The 20,401-nt window shown below is 35.7% G+C and overlaps 1 protein-coding gene across 3 annotated transcripts in view; it reads left to right on the top strand.

Moving 5' to 3' along the window:
* Positions 1–684: 684 nt before the first annotated feature.
* LOC107096934 (ATP-binding cassette sub-family A member 1-like) overlaps positions 685–20,401 on the top strand; it is a 179,153-nt gene continuing 159,436 nt past the window's right edge. For all 3 annotated transcript variants that reach the window (XM_015393846.1, XM_015393847.1, XM_015393845.1), the window contains exons 1-6: positions 685–981; positions 3,960–4,181; positions 13,469–13,673; positions 16,298–16,414; positions 17,587–17,758; positions 19,493–19,624. In XM_015393846.1, coding sequence (XP_015249332.1) covers positions 700–981; positions 3,960–4,181; positions 13,469–13,673; positions 16,298–16,414; positions 17,587–17,758; positions 19,493–19,624 — 1,130 coding nt within the window. In that variant the 5' untranslated portion in view covers positions 685–699. The remainder of the gene's footprint in view (positions 982–3,959; positions 4,182–13,468; positions 13,674–16,297; positions 16,415–17,586; positions 17,759–19,492; positions 19,625–20,401) is intronic.

The raw sequence follows: 20,401 nt of genomic DNA, 5'->3' as shown, positions 1-20,401 counted from the left end.
TTTTCGCTTTAAGATCCAAGAAGGATATCAGCCTAAGCCTAACTGTGTTCCTCTAAGAAACTTTCAGACCCTTTCCTAATTGGTATTTTTGAGTTTGCTTGCTGGGCTAACAGCTAGTAGCAACGCTTACTGATTTTTAACTTCTTTTTATTTGAATTCAATTTTTTTCATTTAAAAGCTGTTGAAATTTTTCCTGATTGGAGCAAATTTGTAAAAACGCTCCTGTCTGTGTCAAGCTGGTCACCTTCACTAGTTTACCAACTGATCTTTAACACGAAATCCCAGAACTTGTTCTAAAGACTGCCATTTTTTAAAGATTTGTTTTGATGTTAAACATAAGAAATATATTTTGTTGTGAACCACAGTTGAAAAAAAACAACACAATTTTCCTTAGTATAAAAGAACAAACCTGAATGTGCAATTTGTAGATTTGGAGGTCTTACACCTCTAAGTCTAGAAGTCACTATGTAGTCACTATGTCATAGTATTCACAATGTCTGTTTTTCTTTAAGAGATGGACTCATTAGAAGATCCTAAATATTTAAAACTTCTCATTTTCTTTAACAGAGCAAAATAAATGTATACATAAATTATTTTATCCATCTGAGGTTTTATGAAAAGCTCCATTGGTCTTTAGACCCATAGTCTTAATTTGAATTTAGAACCTGGGTATAATGCAGGTAGTGGGATAATTAGGAAATGTACCCAGGTGTAAAGAGGGTCACTGTCCTTTCCAGTAATGCTCCTTCACCTTTCAGATTCCTCAGATCACTGGCCAGCTCTCTGCCCCTGTTCATGACCTTAGCGTGGGTTTATTCTGTGGCCATAATTGTTAAAGGCATTGTCGCTGAGAAAGAGGCGAGGCTGAAGGAGACTGTGAGAATCATGGGCCTGAGGAACAGCATCTATTGGCTGACCTGGGCAGTGTCCAGTGTATTGCTACTGGCCATCAGCGCTTCCCTTCTTACTCTCATACTCAAGGTGATTTAGGAATGTTTTCAAATGGGGCTATGACAGGACCTGACTCTTATTTTGGAGAGACTTTTTTTCAACCTTCTAAAAGATTTATTCTAAGTAGTACTTTGAATTTGGAAGATGATTAGTACATCTCAATTGATCTTGATTGTCTTTCTTCAGTATTGGCATGGATTTGCTATGCACAACTTCTCTTTTATGAGAATGTATCTTTTGTAACAGAACCACATTCCCGAGCATTGTAATGGTTTTTTTTATTTAGTCACAGGGATATAAAAAAAAACAAAAAAAAAACTATAGTGCTGGTTTTGTTTGAAGTGAATGGATTGCAATTAATCTAAAATAAGAGAATGGTCCTTTTCACACAGGCAGAGTAAAAGTGTTTCACATTTAAAGGGCATATACAGTTGATGGGGAAAATTGTTGGCACCCCTGAATTTTTCCACAGTGTTTTTCCCATAAGGTTATTGCAATTGCACATGTTTTGGTATAACTTTGTTAATTTTTGTATATGGGAACATCACAAAAAGTACAGAAAAAAGCCCAATCTGACATAATTTCAAACACTGCTCAAAAATGAGCAAGAAAAAAAAATAGTTGGCACCCCCCTATTGTTTTCTCTAACCTTCAGCAAGCTTCTTACATATATCCCCTGGATTTTTAAACTACCCTTCTTTTGCAAACTGCTCTGGCTCTATCATATTTGATTGGTGCCTTTTCCTGACAGCAATTTTAAGATCTTTGCACAGCTTTTCAATGGTATTTAGGTTCAGTCTCATTGCTACTTCATAGCTCACCAACACTTTATATTTGTCCTTTTCTTGGTGTTTTTTTTTTTTAAGTATGTTTGGTATCATTGTCCTACTGTAAAATCCTTGGCCCATAAGGCAAACCCAGTTTTCTGAAACTGGGCTCTAAATTGCATCCTCAAAACACCATTGAACCTACATCAGATTTGAATCTAGGTAGTGTTCTTTTGTTTGCAGGCCTCTTTCTGGTTTTGATAAATGGTAAAATTATGTCGTTTATGAAAGAAAAAAAAAAACCTCTGTGGCACTGTTGACAAAGGAACATTTCATTTCTGGAATTTTAGAAATAAGTGGGGAAAAAGACTGAAAGAATAAAGAGAAGTGCAACAAAGCGGAGAATTTAGCTGTAAGAGGGAGCTCTTTCTTTTCAAATGCAAAACTAAAACTTGTGAAAACATAGTTTCAAACTTTAATGTGACATCAGAAAAAGACTTATATAGTTATTTGTCAAGGGAAGAGGGAGAAGGTGATAGAAATGAGTGTTATAGCTTCAAGACAGAAAATAACTTCTAACATCATATGAACAGAATGGAGAGAAGTCTGTCCTTCACTGGTTTATTGATAGATGCTGACAAAATGTGTTTCACCAAAATTCTGGCATCATTCAAGTAGATGTTTCAAAAGTCGCTACATTTCTCCCCATTGTGGTTAATGCTGCGCAAAGGCAATAACTCTGACGATTCTCTGTCTTTTTTGCCCCCATAATAACAAAGTTATCACTTTCTCTAGCTAATCTCTTCATGATTTGTTGTTCATAACAAACTGTGATACTACATCATGATAAAGATCTCAAAATGTCATTCCTGCATTGACTTTAACACCACATCATCCTTTTCACACTGCATCCCATTTGGACTTTTTTTCCCCCTCCAACTCAGAATTTTCAGCTGAAGCGCCTCTGAAAGTAGGAAATACGATTAATGACAACACCTTCATATCTACCGTTTGCTTATTGCAACTCTAATAAGCAATATTCAAACTTTCCTACTTTAACAGTTCAAGTACGTTTTATCAGTCATACACCTGTTATTTTTTTCACTGGGTGTTGTAAGGGGGAAACTGGAATGCTCGAAGGTATCTTCACTCCGTTCACCTCAAGCTAATGCGTTATACTCCAAGACTGGAAGGGGAGCTAGGATAATTAGACATCTGATTTCATTTGGCTGAGACACAGAAAAAGAGCATGCATCTTAAGAAAACTAATAAAATAATACATTTTCTTTTTAAATTGATTGTATGCACGTAAAAAAAACATGCAGCTACTTTGATGATCCGGCTATTTAATCTACTCAAGTTGACAGTTTTGACAGCGGCTTAAGCTGTTGCTGCATCTTCCCTCAGCTTTAAGGTGGTGTACCTTACATTTAAGACTACATTTGTTTCCTAATCCTAGATCAAAATGCATTTATTATAGATAGTGATCCATCCTTTCCAACTGTTTACGATCACATAGCTCACCCACACTTCCTGTATAGAGGATTTTTTAAATTTTCATAAATTTGTCTCTCCAAATAATTAATTTATATACTCCATTAACCTTTATTTTATTACTAGAAAAGTCTACATTCTGTAATTTCTGTAATCAGAAACTAGATAAACTTCTCTCTAAAATAACAACCTTTTTTTTTATGCATGGATCGATTCAAAAAGCTTAGTTTCAGGAAAGTGCACTTTAAAATGACCTATTTTGTTGTTATTTTTCTAAAGTACAATGATATATGCCCTTTAAGAAGTAAATTTCATGTTTGTGTATCATGGTTATAAGTATGTATAGCCATATAGATATATCTGTTATCTAAAAACACTTTTACTCTGCCTGTTCTCCAAATGCAATATTACTGCGGAAATGTGTTGTGACTGCAACGTCTCCATTCATTCTTGATTTCCTTGAATTGTTTGAAAAATTTACTAGAAATTAAATTGAAAGGATGCGTATCAGAACATATATACGGTGTGTCAGGCTAAGCTTATGAAAGCATCTGGCACAGCTAGAAGGAAATCTGTTTGATTGAGAGACATTTCAGTTCTTTTCTACTTTTCTTGTGGGTTTCTAAAATGAATCTCCAATGATGATCATCCTCTCACTTGCATGCCTGTTTTGATTTCATCCGTTTGACATTTTTTTGAAACTAACGGCTTTTTTTGTCTTTTTCACCAAACCCTTTATAAACACAGTACGGAAAAGTCCTGCAGTACAGCGACCCCTCAGTAATCTTTGTGTTCCTGCTGGTGTTCTGTCTGGCCACCATCTCCCAGTGCTTCCTCATTAGCGTCTTCTTCTCTAAAGCAAATTTAGCGGCGGCATGTGGCGGCCTCATCTTCTTTCTCCTCTACCTGCCACACAGCCTCTGCTATGCCTGGAGGGACGTTATGGGTTTCGGGGCCAAGGTGGCTGTGGTAAGTCCATCTTTACCTTTTACATTGTTCTTTTTTTGTATCTCTCCATGCTTTCATTATATATAAGAAAAAATGTATTCAGTCTTCCTGTAAGGTTATATTTTTTCTCTTTAACTCAAAATTTGTAGGTGACAGCTGTGCATTCTATGTCTATCCACTCTCCTTTTAATAAAGATCTATTCTGTAATAAAAGGAAGTGCGTTCATCTCTAGCCCCAGTAATGTCTATCTCAGATTTGTTATTGTTTTTGCAAGCCAGCAGATAGTAAAATTGGATCTGTGAAGCCTTCCAAATGAATTAAGCATTGTGTTAACATTAAAGGACAATGCAGCTGCTTGTAGCAAATGCTTTTTGTATTCATGATGTCCTCATACATTTTTTTATGGTTTGTTTGTTCTGGCATATTTTCACGTGAGAATTCTCATGAAAGGGCTGCATGAATAGAAAAGCAGGCTCGCACAGTGAAGATTTTTTCGTATTTTCTCCTGTTTCTGAGTGATAAAGATAAACAGTGTACCATTGCTCAACTTTCAGTGTAGCCTTTCTGTGTGACCTTTAATGTGGTTCTGGTATCATTTGTCTTCCCAATGCCTCTTGCGGACACTAGGATGAGAAATCTGGATTCTTGATTGCAATATGTGCCAATGCTTTCTTAAAAAAGTTAAAAAAAAACATGTTATCTGTTAGGCCCGCTCAAAATTTCTTTACTCAAGATGTTTATATATTCCTCTTACTACACTAGACAAGAGAGATATGATATATTTATATTTTTTATTATAAATAGTTATGAGGTAAAGAATGATACAAGTTGTTTTTTTTTCTTTTTAAAGCATCGACACCTAAAAAGTGGGGTGTATGGTTGTATTCAACAAATTTGCACAACTACCTTATACTGCATATAGGCTACATCTCTACCAACTTTACTCAATGGCAGACTGTTTTGTAAAACAGCTTCAAATCAGTTATATTGGATGAACCTTTTCTTGCAATTTTTAAGTTTTGCCAGCTTCTCTATCCCTATCGGGATGCAGAAATATTTTTGTGTACAGTGAGGAACTTAAGTATTTGAACACCCTGCTATTTTGTAAGTTCTTCCACTTTGAAATCATGGAGGGGTCTGAAATTATGATCATAGGTGCATGTCCACTGTGGGAGAAATAACCTAAAAAAAATTAAATCCAGAAATCACAATATATGATTTTTAAACTATTTATCTGTATGATGCAGCTGCAAATAAGTACAACTCTCCCTTTAACAAACCCACCTCCCCTCCATTTATTATCCTTAATTAGATGCACCTGTTTGAAGTCGTTAGCTGCTAAATAGCATGGTGTTCAATACTTATTTTCCTCATTGTATGCAAACTTGGGCTCTGTTCAAATTCATGGGCTGCGTCCTCAGAAGGCCAGATTTGAAGGCCTATTACATCATAGCATGGCGCCGAGGTCGCGTCGGATTCGAAGATTCCTCGTTATGCAGCCTACAAATGCGTCCTTCTTTTGCCCGATTTGAAGGATGGATCGGATGTATCCTCGGTATCCTTGGATATCCCAGAATTCATTGCGAGACCAAGCAAGGAGGCTGCTCCGTGATCAGAGGAAATTGTACTTGCTGCCGAACAGTGGTGAATATTGGAAGTTTCGCTTAATATATTCCAAATCTGTGACTAGTTCCGTCTGAAATGAATGAAAATAGTTGTTTTAATGGTTACTGAGTCAGATATGTGGCGGATAATGTTTGATTTATCGAAAGGTTTTTATTTGTTAATGTGTTTATGGGTTTGGCTGTAATTTAAGGACAGATTCTAATATATCTGCAGTGTGGGGAATATAAATCTGATAGGATTTTTATTTTTTTATTGCTGTTTTGCACAATTTGCTTAATATTAGAATATTAGAGATTTTGCAGATATATGTATAATATAGACAATGCTTAGATTTATTTATATCTTTCTACCCCTTTTATAGAATAGAATAGAAAATCCCTTTATTGTTCCACAATGGGCAAATTTACAGCAGCAAAATGATTATTGAAAATGGTCACACAAATGTACACCTTAGAAAAATGTGTATGAATAACTTAATAGGGAAGAGTTAAAATTTATACAATAAAATACTGTACTGTAAAGTGTTTTAACAATACAAAACTGTGAACCTGGAGAATAAATAACCAACATACACCTGGGGACATTTTTACAGTAATGGATATTTGAAAATAGCAGCAACATCCGAGATGATAGAGAGATGACAGCATTATGTTATCTAACTGATTACGGTTTCTATCATTGCATTTGCTTTTATTTGTTCATGCTCCCGGTGGTTGTCACCTTTATTCCACTCTGTATTCACATGAGTGTCTTTGTTCACTTTACAATAAAAAAAAAAGAAAAAAATTATGAAAAAGAAACATGTCATGGTTGCTAAGCGACAGAGCGTACGGCAGTAAAAGCCGCAGAAGGGTAGACCTGTTTGAATTCACAGCCAAAACTCTTCCGGTCTCCTTATTTTCAAGGACTTCAAAGGATCCAGTCCAGGTCCAGTCCTGTCCAGCACGTCCTTTGAAGACACAGCCCATAAATTTGAACAGTTTTGAATGTAGACTACAAAGTTTACTTTAGGTGTTTTCTCACCAGTACACTTTCTTTTACAATATTTGAAAGTTTTCTTAAATGGCTTGTGGAGAATAAGACACTTTCTTTCAGCAGGGGCTTTGCTGTCAAGCCTCCTTAAAAGCCATATAGTGGTAGGTATACTTCCAAAAGTTCTGAGATACTCTCACCAGCTTTGCAGGTCTCTTCATCTTCTGCAGTTACCTTTGGCCTCTTGGCTGCTTCCCTGATTATCTCATTAGCCGGTCTGTCAGCTAAACTAGAGCCCTAAACTAATAAAGGTTTAATACAGGTTGCAACATTGACCTAATAGATAAAGGAATTTTCTGTGTTTTATGGGACTGTTGGCAAACATACACACCATTGAAAATGAAGCCACATGTAGCTAGCAGCATCAGCCATTTACAAACACAGCTAGACGCCTCTTCTCTTCTTATTGCCCTTCTTGATTTCCTAAATGAGCAACTGCAACACATAGGCAGAGGTAAGAAAGTCTGCTCTTTTCTGACTCCCTTGTATATTTGTGAGAAATTTGCACTTCAAAAAATTGTAATAATTCTTTTCTTGAATTGAGGAGGTAAATGAGACGAGACACTTCAGATTTAAAATTAGAAAAAACAACTGGAGTCTCTTATTTCATGTGCATAATATCTAATTATCTTATTTTAAGGCTAATCATACTCATTCCATTGGCAGATAATGCCAATGGAATAATTTACCCACTCAAATTAAGGTTAAATACACTTAATTGAAGAATGTTTTTTAAATTTTTTAAGATAATTTTTGCAGTGCGGCTCTTGTTCTCAGTTTAAGAATTGATTTTAGAGATTTTTTTGTCACCAGAAAAGAGATTTAAAGGGGATTAAACGAAGAGGCCCTAGCCAAGATGACCACTGCTTAAAACAAATCCACTGCAAACATAGAAAGTTCACACATATAAAGTTTTTTTTTTAAAGTTACAAACGGTTGGTTATAAAAGTAAAAGGTAATACGTGATCTGGGCAGCATTTACATTGTTTTAATTTGATCTAACACACTCTGTGACACAAGATCTTTAAAATTCAGCTTATTTTAGAGGTAATTCCGCAAAGGAGGAGCAGAATACTTGATGTCTTAATGTTCAGTTCAAAATAGCAAGCCTTTGGTTTTTCCCAACAAAGTATGCATTTGTGCTGATTTTTTTATGATTATGTAGGAATATGCATATAATAAAAGATCCCAACTCATAGAAAGTCAGAATTTTATTCTATAATAGCTTAGAGTTTATTAGAGACTAGAACCAGATTTTAAACTCCAGAGCCGCTGGTTCAGTGTTAGAAAGAAAAGCAGTAATACTTTGATTAAGCATCTAGAAAGCCTGTCTTTGTGTTATCAGTTACTCTTTTATTTTATATTAAACTCAGATAAAACAACATACAAACACAATGACTTTGATGCTGAGTGATTTAATCTTTGTAGAATGTTGTTTTGTTTCCCAAAGATAATCAGAATTTGTGGGGACTGTTTTCACCTGTGTGCCGGGAACAGTATGCTGTGCTTTGACCACTTCCTTTCTTTTTGTAATGAGATACTGTAGAAATAGGAGGGGGACTACACTTCCTTTGTGCTGGATAACCAGAGACATTTTCAATTAGCCATTAAGCCCAGGAAAATCCTGAAAATTGCTAAGCTTCCAAAATATAATGTGGAACTTGTAAGGCTTTGCAGTGAAATCAATTAATTGATCTTTGCTTGTTAGCAGTAGCTTTGAGTCCGCTGGCATACATTGGAATCTACACTAGAAAGAAAAACCCTCCAGGACAAGGTTATTGTCACTGTCAGTTAGGTTGAGTTTGGCATTGTTTCAGCATTTGTTCTGAAAAATACAGGGCAGAGGCAAAAATGTTAACAGATAAGACTACAGCTTTGCATTGCCATAAACTTTATGTTGTTGAATGCTGATGTTTATGTCAACTTTGAGCTTTTAACAGAACACTATGTCTACAACATAGTTAAAAAAAACAGTGGCTCTAAAAATAAAGTTTTGAATTTCATTTACTCTTTGATTTGTTAAGCTTCAAAATATTTTAACAAAGTGTTAGACCAATATAATCTACAATAATCCTACAACATGAACAATAATACACATGAAAATATAAAGGTGTGACAACACAACAATTCATAAATACTGGAAGGTAAATTAAGGAGAAAATATGCTCGGATCTTATTTAATTTAAATGTCAAACCAATATATGTATTTCTTTACAATAATGTTTTGCGAAAAAAAGAAAAACCTACCTGGCTGTAAGTTAATAGTTGGATCTGGATCTGGTTCTGGGGTTGTCAGCTAGAGGTTTTGTCAGCTGGAGGTGGTCGCTGCCCCAGCGACAAGGTCCTGGATTATTGGAAGAAAATGAGTACCGTACAAGTACCTGGAGATTAAGAATAATTTTTTTGCAAATAACCAAAAATAGGAACTGCCTGGCCTGCCCAACCTTACTAAACATACAACTGAAATGGTTTATATCGAGGCAAAAACATGGGCTAAAATGTCTAGATTGAAACCCAGTTGTGAATCTGTGCTAAGATTAATTTTTGCAGATATTTTTTTTTGTCCTATACAGTAGCAGCCAGTTAATATGACCCTTACCAGTCAAACGGCAGCCGAATGGCAGCCAACTTCCAGCCACTGGAGAGACCCCCCCTTCTCCTGGGAGTGCATATTTTTTTACTCTGACCTCCAACCTTTCACTAAATTACAGGGTCGGACGAGGAGATAGCGTAACTGAATACAAATACATCCCCCAAATTTCCATTTTCTGTATTTTCATGAGGAGTTTTGCAAAATGCATATGTCCAGTCCATCCTCCTTACTCTTACATTTACTTTGTAATTGTCTGTGACATTGTTGTTCAAATTAAATGGACAAAGGTTAAATGGTTGTAACATGACAATGTGAAAAAGGGAATCCAACAACCTGCTTTTAAGTAAAAGTGATTTGAACTTTTTAAACTATGTTCAAAAGCACTGAAAAAAAAACTGGTGACTAATTTTCAGATTTAATAGGAAAATACCGGAAATGTTGTAATTGTCAATTATCTGTTAAGGTTTGAAATTTAAGAAGTGTAGTATTTTTCTCCTCTGGTCTTCAAAATATTTAATCTTTGAAATGTTGGCTGATATTTACATTTAATCTAATATGTACAGGACTTTGTAAGGAAAGCCTCTTCAAACAGAATGGTATTTATCACTGCTGGGATCTTTGTCTTTCCAGCGATGCTTGTCGAAAACGTCTGGGTACAAAAAGAGCAGTCACCTTGATTACTCTTCCTCTTAACAATGGATTTTGTCCAAAGCCAGCTGAATGATGTCTAAATCTCCAGTTTGACATGTGTTCAATAAGAGGGGGCTTGTTTTGTCTGCCTCCCAACTCGTGCCCTTTTCTAAACAGCCAAAAGGATTGGGCTCTTGTTGTTATGTCAGCCGTTCATTCAGAGGTCAAGGATGGGCGCCCATTGGCCCTGCTGTCAGCCCTCATCTGCTGACTGATTGGCAGATGGGCAGCGGAGGGCAGCACATGATGCTGCCAGTAGGGTTAGGAGCCAGGGAGGGTAGAGGTTTGGCCACAACCACTGAGCTTCTCTCTCCCGCTTTCTATCTCTATCTCTGTGTAGTTGTGTATCCTCAGCTATCCATGATGATTCGTCTCTCAAGCTTCAGCAAACACTTCTGCAGGAGTATAAATGCTGTGAGCAAATGAGGTGTGATGAAACAGCTGGCGGGCAACATGGCAATGTGGAACGAGGGGCCATGGCAGATGATGTCTCACACGGGCAAAGCATCATTTGCAATTTCCTGCTGTATGAAAAATCCAACAGATTTTTGTTTGCAGCAGATGGATTTGGGTGTCCGTCTTGTCGGGTGGTAACAGTATTTCAATGCCTCACCTAAATTTAGTTATCAGAAATGGTTAATCAAGCTTTCTTCTTTTCTTATATATATATATATATATATATATATATATATATATATATATATATATATATATTATAAAGCACATATATATATACAGTATAAAGCACATATATACAGTAGAAAGCACGTTTTTACCTGTGATGCAATAAAAAAGACTAATGCATATTTGTGAAACCAACCTAAACTGACTGGCCAAGATCTAAGCAATAAGAACACTAATCAGAGAAGCAGACTGAGTCCCATGTTAACATGCATATCTGTTCACTAACCTCTATGGAAGAAGTCAAATTTAAAGTTAACAAGGAGCTACTTTGTACTCTGAACCCAGCATCCATTTGAAATCGATTGCTATGGCTATATGACCAAAGTTAGACCTTTAACTTATATTTGATTTTAAAAAATGCTGTCATATATGTATGCTCCTTTTTCTTCCTTTGGCACATTCTTCTCCTTTGACTATTTGAGCTAATGTAACGAGTTCATTTTTCCACTGTGAGAACAATAAAGTCAATCAATCAATCAATCAATCAATCAATCAATCAATCAATCAATCAATCAAAGCACTGTGTAATGAAAATAGTAACACTACAGTACACATCACCCTAAACACACCATCCACAGAGTAAAAAATGGTGGTGGTGGCTTCTTCATGCTGTGGGTATGGCTGTTTTGTAGGGATGGGACAGCTGATTTGTGCTCAGTGGAGCAGTAGGTTAACCTGACTCCGCCAGATGGATTTGCTCCGCATATCCATTTGGAAACCTTCTGTAGAATTAATTTTGGGAAGGGGCGAAAATACTGGTTAGCTGATTGGCCTATGTTGGTGATAGACGGGCCAAATAAACCAATCAGATCAACGAAGCATATGACCTAACAGAGCGACGATGAAGAGGAGCCAATTGATAGATCAAACTCTTGCTGAAACCAGTCGGGAGAAGAGCAAAAACATCTTTTCCTCTGAGAAAAGCCTTCAGAGCAGTGTTTTGCTCTTCTTTCAGTGAAGAAATACAGTGTAATTCCGATAAAACTTGCTTGATAGCCTTGCGAATGCTAGTTTCATCGGCTGAAGCCGCCATGTTCTTTAGACCGAACTGTCGTGCTTCTCGTTGCGTCACACCTCAACCCGCCTCAAAGCCAACGCTGATTGGACGTTCGTTTGGTGAATGGCTCCAAATTTTCTTCAACGGAGAGTCTCCAGACTGATTAGCGAGTGAAATCTTGAAAGCTAGCAAGATCAGGATGGTCTCACGAGGCTAGCAGTAGGTACCGCTGCTGCCAAGCAGAAAGAAGGTTCCTGGTTTTCTTTCTGCATGGAGTTTGTATGTACTCCTTGAGCATGCATGGTTTTCTCCGGGTACTCCGGCCTTCTCCCACAGTCCAAAAACATGACTGTTAAGTTAATTGGCTTCACTAAATTCTCTTTGACGTGAGTCTTTGCATGAATGGCAGTTTGCCATGAATGGCCTGTGTTTCTCTGTGTTGCCCTGCGATGGAATGGCAACCTGTCCAGGGGTACACCCAGGGTACATGCCAGTAGACAGCTGAAGATAGGTATCAGCATCCCTCTTGACCCTGCTTAGGGTAAGCCTAATGGAAAGTGGATGGATGTATGGATGGACAGCTGATTTGAGTTGTTGCCAGTCCTGTGAGAGGCTGCAGAAAATGGGACTGATGCAGAGCTTTGACCTCCTGCATGAACCCGACCTATGATGCACAGCCACAGCTACAGTGAAGTAACATGGTGTTATGTTTCAGATCTTTAGAGATAATTAAATTTTACTGTTCTCAGATGTTATCCAACCCTTCTGATCAAATTTCAGTATTTTCAAAAACATCCATAGCTAGATGTGTAACTCTGTGAAAGACACACATTGAAAAGCTCATACTGCCAACCATTGCACAAACAGGCTGGATAAAAATGCTACACTTTATTACATCTAAGAAAAAAATAGCAGAACACCTGGAGATCGCTGACCTCTGCCAAACAGCAAATGTTGCCCCATATTGTGAATTACACCTATAGCTAAAACTCACACATCATTTGGATCATTATGGAATTTTAATAAATCGTTCATTGACATGAGGAGCCCCTTTGGTAAGAATTTCCTTAAAATCCTTTAATAAGTTCAAGTAAGGGAGGGTGTGTGTCTGTGGCCTCTGGTGTTCTCAACTTCTTCATTAGCTCTGCATTCTTCTTTGATCAGCAGATAGAGACTTCATGGCTCCATCTTCTTGTATTTTTTGTATTTTCTCTCTTCATTATATTACTTCTGGACTTTTTTGGGGGGTCCAATGCTGAAATTGTTAATATTTACTACTGCCACTCACTGGGTTTAGTGGAGAATTGATTGTTCTGCCAAATCATTTTAAAGAATACTTTAAGAAATTACTGTATCTGGATTATTATCTAGCTCATCACCATAATTTTACATAATAATTTTATTTTTCCTTAAAAAATGCCAGCAAAATACCTCCATAACTGTTTTAGTTATTTTCAAAATACACAAACCAACGCTGATAAAACTTTCAATACACTTAAAATTACAATTGCAATTATGCAATGCTTTGTGTTTGTGTCTCAGTTAAAGTCCTCTGCCATAAAACACTCAAACGGTTATGTTTTAATGTAATTTAAACAAGAAAAAGAAAGGTACACATTTATTATGATATTGAAGCAATTATGCTTTATGCAATTTTTGTTGTTGCTTTTCATTTATCTTCACAGAGTTTACTGTCATGTGTTGCCTTTGGCTATGGGTGTGAGAACTTTTCCAAGTATGAGGAGCAAGGCATCGGTATACAGTGGCACAACATCGGCAAAAGCCCTCAGGAGGGGGATCCCTACACCTTTATTGTCTCCCTCGTCATGATGCTCGCTGATGCTGTCCTATACTGGTTGCTAACCTGGTACATTGAAAATGTCTTTCCAGGTAATCATTTAAGTCACATCTAAAATAATTATTGGATTTTCTATTGAAGTTTTTGCGTGCTTTCAATATTTTTAGAAAAAAATTTGCATGTTAAAATGTGATGTCAAATTGTACTGTACTATAAGCCCTTTAAATAAGAAGTCATTCTATTATGCTAAGAGATGAGATCTAATGTTTTCTCATGCCATTAAAAGATATTTAAAGTTCACAGTATACAATGTAATCTTGTTGCCTGTGAGAAAAGTGGTTTTATTTATCTGACCTGCTCAGTGACCAATCTAACTAAAAATATCAAAACTAGCTGAATTTCTATGCACTGCAGCAACATGTTTATGGCCCGAGACAGGACGTTAAAATAAACATGGCAAATTTAATGAGAATCATTTGGAGATCAGAGTTGACTTGGTGGGTCATTATTCTGGATTCAAGAGGTTGCGACAGCAGATTTTTCCCAATTTAAGATTAAAACTTTTGACTTATGAGTGCAAATAGAACAACGCATTGTGCAGCATATATCCAGCTGAGCAGCTGACCTGACTCAGGAACAGAAATCAACACGACAAAAGGTCACTATGCTACAAGGCTTTTTCAGTGTGTTTAGCCATCTTGCCTTTAAAAAAATCTGCCTTACTAAACTTTAACATCATGGGCGTAGGTTTGGATAGGGACCATAGGGACATGTCCCTACCAAAATTTTGGACCGACCTATTGTCCCTACCAATAATTCCATTTGAATAACATGTTTATAAATTACACGCTGTGTGTTATCACAGCCAATTCTTTTTCTCTCGCAGCTCCGCAGCTTAGGAGCTGCTGCTGCCGCTCCGTCTGAGTGCTGCCCGGTCTTTCTTGTCCCTTAAAGTCAGTAACTGTGCTGTTTAACTCCACTCTCATTGGTTGTTCTGCCTCAAGTTCCGCCTTCTCTCTTCCTGATTGGCTGTTTTCTAGTCCGTATTTGTGTGTGCGTGCTTGGAGCATGAAATAAGAATTTTATTCACGCTACTTTCTTCAATTAGTATTAGGCTACGGAACTAGTCCTAATGAAAAAAAAACTTAATTTTATTTACACTAAAACAGGCGACTGAAAAAGAAAATGTGAGGGTTTCCCTTTTAACAATAATTCATTGCTTTTTACTGTTTTCATTTTATGACAACCTTTTGAGGCAGTTCAGCTATAAATAGCAGGTGTTATTTCTTTTATAAGGTATAACAACACGAGATGGCACCTTAACATCTGATATTTTTTGTTTAGAAAGCATGATTATTGTTCCACATAATGTTGCTATTTCTTTGACTATTTCTACTGTTAAAAATAGGATAAAGCCAATAACAAACAGAGGAACACTATTTACATAGATTTTATTTTATATAGATTTTCACACAGTCCATAAGTTAATTAGTACAAACATTAGTGTTTGGTAAAAATGCTTGAATCTGGCTGTTTATTTTGGATATTATTACATTACAGACAAGATGATGTTATATTTTCTTTTAATAGTGGTTAAAAGTGATTTTATATTGGAATAAATTTAGCCTCATTCTTAGTGTTGTGTTTTGTAGATGATGCCACTAAATGTAAATACAATAAATGTATTTGCCGTTCCTTGAATGTGTTATTTTGCGGTGGTTGATGATACAGAGAAATCATTTAAAAAATAAGAGTGTGTTTCACCTGTTTACCTTTGTGCAATTATATATCTTCAAAAGAAAATACAGGATAAATCCACATATAACCGGAATATTTAGACTATATTTGGTTAAATTGGCGCATACTTACCTTCTGTCTTAGTCACTGGTAAGTTTAAATGCAAACCTTTCCAAAGTGGAAAAAAGTCCTAATTCTACATTCATCAGAGCCAATGATGCTTCAAACATTGATAAACAACATTTAGTGTGTGTAGTGCTTATAAGATTTGTATAAATGTAGCAAGAAAAGTTGCTTTTCTCTTTAAACAAAATGGACCCTGATGCTCACGTCAAGCATAAAAAAAGCATGCATATTTTATAGGTAAAATGACATTGATGAAACTTAGGACCAATAGTGTCCCTACCAAAGTGGAAATCAAACCTACGCCCTTGTTTAACATTAAAGATTATACAAAGCTAAGTTATATTTCTTATAAGGAGCATATGATATGTTTGTTTTTCTTTTAAATTTTGTTTTAAAAAATGCAGCAAACATCAGCACATACTCTCCTGAAAAATCAGAGGGAAAAAAAAAGATAAATCAAGCCATGTGTTTTGCATATAACCACTTATGATTTTGACAATATCAAATCAAGGCTTCGGCTTGGTTGCTCCAAGAGGTTAAAGAATGTTTTGAAGGCACAAGAAAACATGTAGGATGTATAAATGTTTATAAAAGTTTAATTAAAATCATGAATTTTACCCTTTGAGTTGCCTTTCAGGTATGAAGATTACCTTCTTAGCATTAATGCTTCTTTTGGATAGAAATTATGTTTTAATGAAATTTTTTTCTTAAAAAAAAAAACAACCTTTTTAATAATACTACTTTGGATTTTCCATGCACTGATTATTTTTTGTTTCCTTTTTACATTCCTTATTGTTTTCTCCTAATACACCAAGTATGAAATTGTTATAACTGCTTTCCTTTATAATCACAGGCCAATTCGGGATTCCTAAGCCATGGTATTTCCCATTTACTTCATCTTATTGGTGCCAGATGAAAGCAGCAACAGAAAATCACCCTGATCTGCCAAAAGACTCTGAGGCTTACAGCGGTAAATGTTGATATCGCTTCTGCTCTCACTTTTTGGTGTGCAACTGTCAGGTTCTCTTCCCCCTCTTTAAATTCTGGGGGGAATACAGTTCTGATAATATCTGGAGGTGGGTTGGAGGAGGGTCAGGAACAAACATTAGCACCTAATTTGTCACATCTGGGTATAATAAAGCTTTGTGCTTTAAGGGGAAGAGACAAAAGTTTCACATTAGGGAAGCTGCTAAAAACGGGAACAGAAATCCAATTAACATTCTGAGTAACAAGTTGAGTTTTTTTTGTTTAGTTTATTTCTGTTTGTTTGTGTTACTGTGTGTGTTTTGGATCAAATGTGCATTTTAAAGACTTTTTAATCTTAGAAACTGAGTAGAGTGCATAATTAGGTGTCTGAGTTGAAAAAAAAAAAGTTTTTGATGGTTTACAATATTATAAAAACATTGGTTAAAACACTGATGTAATTGATATAAACAGTCCTATCTTCCAAAAACATTTCCCTTTTCATTTGGTTATTGTTTATCTATATATTTTTTCTTATTTAATTTTCATGTTTTTTTTGTTTGTTTTTTTATTACGTATGTTATATTAGTTTTATTTTATGTAAAAAAAAAATTGGTGTAAAAGCAGAAAAGAATGCTGACCTGTTAACAACTCTTTTGCCTATTGTGCTTTAATTTATCAGTTTTAATTTATTTTCAGTATTACGCCATTTTTTAGTATTCTTTCATACATGTAAATATTGATTTTCTCATGGATTGTTTTGATTAATTTGATTGTTTAATTGAATTATTTATTTCATTTTTAGTTTTTTTTTTAATTAATTTATATGATAGTTTATATTCTATTTATATTTAATCCCATTTAGTTTACCTAATTGATTAGTTTTTTTATATACAGTAAAACCTAAAAAAGCTAAATAATGAATTGTGAGGTAAGATGGATGAAATCCACTAAAATAAGCTTTTTTTGTGTTTTAAATATTCATAATTGTATTTTAGAGTACATAAAAAAAAAAATAATTGTTTATCGTTTTGTTTGCAAGTTTTCAGACTATATTCATGTTTTTGTTTTGAAGCAACTGAAAAGGTTTCTATTCTTATTTGTACCCTGATTCTTTGGAACATTTCTTTCTCTCTTTTTTTTTCCTTTGTGTGAAAATATGTTTGTGTCTTTATAAAGGGTATTTCGAGAGACCAGCTCCCAATGTAAAAGTGGGTGTCTCAATTCGCAATCTTGTCAAAATCTACAAAACCGGGAAGAAGCTGGCAGTTGACGGCTTGAGCGTGGACTTCTATGAGAATCAGATCACATCATTTCTAGGCCACAATGGAGCTGGAAAAACAACCACAATGTAAGACGTTTTATTTAATCATTTCATTGTATTTTTCCCACTCGTCTCAGTATTTGTACCAATTGTACATAAAGAGCTGACTTTTTTGCCGCTATATTTATTCTGAGTTTACTGCTAAAAGAATGATCTTATCATGAGGACATCCTTCAGAAAGATTCAGCTGTTATAACTGACAGTGGGTGTTATCTAATTGCTGCAATAGCTAAAAAAGGTTGGTTGGGGTTTTGGATGACAGAAAATAAATGAAAGGCAGTGGCCCAGAAAGTATGAGTGACACAGAGAGCAAGCGATGCAGGACTAAGGGCTGCAGGGAAGACGTCTGCTCTGAGGCACTGGAATGAAACCTAACAGGGGACAATAAGAGGAAGGACAGAGTAAGGACTCCATCACATGCTAACACACTGGGCTGCTGGATTTTATAATCAGTGAGATGGACTATTTTAGCTCATATTATTTGTGTCAAAAGAAGTAAAGTCCATATTCGTCTTAAAAATATATATGAATGTTTTATTCAGTGCTTCGGGTTACAAACTTATAACGTCACACTTATAATTTGCTACATGCCAGAATATTTTCTGCTTTCTTAAAGTTAGACCTATATTCACATTTCCTTTATACTAACTTTTAAATAGCATCAGATCAAATGTGTTGAGTCTCCTGCTACAAGAGTCTCAGAACAGTTGGCTGGAATATTGGCCCCTTTCTTCTAACAGGATTGCCATAACTTAGTCAGGGTTATCAGTCTGCCTCGTTCTCATAAGTCTTTTTTTTACCTTTTCTTATTTTCCTTACTCCCAAAGGTAGATTTTTTTTCCCTTTTGAAATAAATTGAAAAGCATTCCTTCTTAGCCGATCTGTTACTTGTACCATTAGACAAAAAGGCTAAGGAGGCTTCACTCAAGGTTAGGTATTGTTTAGTGAAATCTACTTCTCTAGAGTCTTAAAACTAAAATATAATGAAATAAGCATTATATGATCAAATAAAGCATATGCAACAACATTGTTGCTTATATTGTCTTTCTTTCAGCACATGTTGAATAAAGGTAAGTATATATATATATATCCTTAAAAACCTTTAACCCAGACATCTCATCCCTTTTCAGCAGTAGTAGTTATCAAAATTCCAGTGAAAGCCACCCAGTGGTCTATAAATAAAATAGACCCCATCATAGAATACATAATGCTTACCAATGAAAGTGTTTGTGCGAATCTTAAATGCAAAAAATGAAAAAAAAAAATACAATTTTTCATGTCCAAACTACCATTTAGGTGGCAGTTTTTACATTTAAAGGAGATTGTATTTTATTTACTGTTCACTACAACTATTTACAGTTCATGTTTCTTTGCTCGATTGTAGAAAAGGTAGTAACACAGTACTGTACAGTAATCTGGAACAACTGAACTGATTCAACCCATGAAGCCAAACTAAACTTACGATAACATTAAGCTTCCTGATTAGTATGATCAGTTAGCTTGCCCTACCTTATGTACACAAATAGTAAGGATTCTCATTCACATTCAGAATCTCACATTGTTATAGTTACTTTAAACAAGCGAAAGGTAAACATACTCAATGGCAGATCTTCTCCACTGAACAGACAACCTCTGGTGTTTTATTCAGTCTGCATGTACACTAATCATCCTTCACTACCAGAGGAGAATTCTTAGAGCACAAGGTTTTTATTATTTGCTTTGCTAAATTTAAAGGTTTGTTTTCCTTTGTTTCTCTTGTAGGTCTATCCTGACAGGTCTGTTCCCGCCTACATCTGGAACAGCCCTCATACATGACTATGATATTCGCACAGACATAGATAACATCCGGAAGTATTTGGGAATGTGTCCACAGCATAATGTCCTTTTTAATGAGTGAGTGAATTAACATTGTATAGCTGTTACAAAATGGAGGGCTGTGGTTCTTAGCATGACAATGATATGTTCCGCATAATGAGGTGTCATAATGGCTCACTCACAAGAAACAGTATGTTTCAATATTTTCTAAATATAATGATCTTTATTCAGAGTCTCCTGAATCTGCTGTTACTGATCATGGTCTTTTATTAGCTGTTTTGCTTTCTGAGTTTCCCTCCAAGGGACGTCCTGGTATGTACGTAATGCAAATCTGAAAGCCTGATTACAGCAGATCACCTACCAATTAATTTCTATGGTAACTTCTAGTCTCTAAAAAATGATTTCTATGCAGTTTGGAAAAAGATTGATTTGATTTAAATGTTTGAACTGTCCATCCACCACTCCATTTCACAATTTTTTATTTAGCTCAAGAACAGTCCCGAATTCACACATTTTAACATTTATTTTCGGCATTAAAGCTGTCGAACCAATGAAGAGACTTTGCACAACTCCTGCAGAGCTGAAGCTCTTACTGCCAAGAGCCAACAAGCCAGAAATCCCAAGTCCAAAAAACTAATTTCAGGGAGATGCTTGTCGAACCTCCTGAACTGCTGTAAAATTAGTCTTATATATTTGTTTTTTACTAGAGGATTCAACCTATTTCACAGGATGCACAGCTTTGAGTGGTAACCAGGTGACTGTCAAAGAGTAAACTGGAACTTATTGGCTTATTTTTCTGACTAATCCAATCAGCAGGAACTCTGACAACCAGTTGCCTCGATATCAGCAGCTTAT

This window comes from Cyprinodon variegatus, unplaced genomic scaffold (assembly GCF_000732505.1).
Source record: "Cyprinodon variegatus isolate N-32 unplaced genomic scaffold, C_variegatus-1.0 Scaffold659, whole genome shotgun sequence".
In the NCBI taxonomy this organism is placed as follows: Eukaryota; Metazoa; Chordata; class Actinopteri; order Cyprinodontiformes; family Cyprinodontidae; genus Cyprinodon; species Cyprinodon variegatus.
This window is presented reverse-complemented; position numbering and strand designations above follow the sequence as displayed.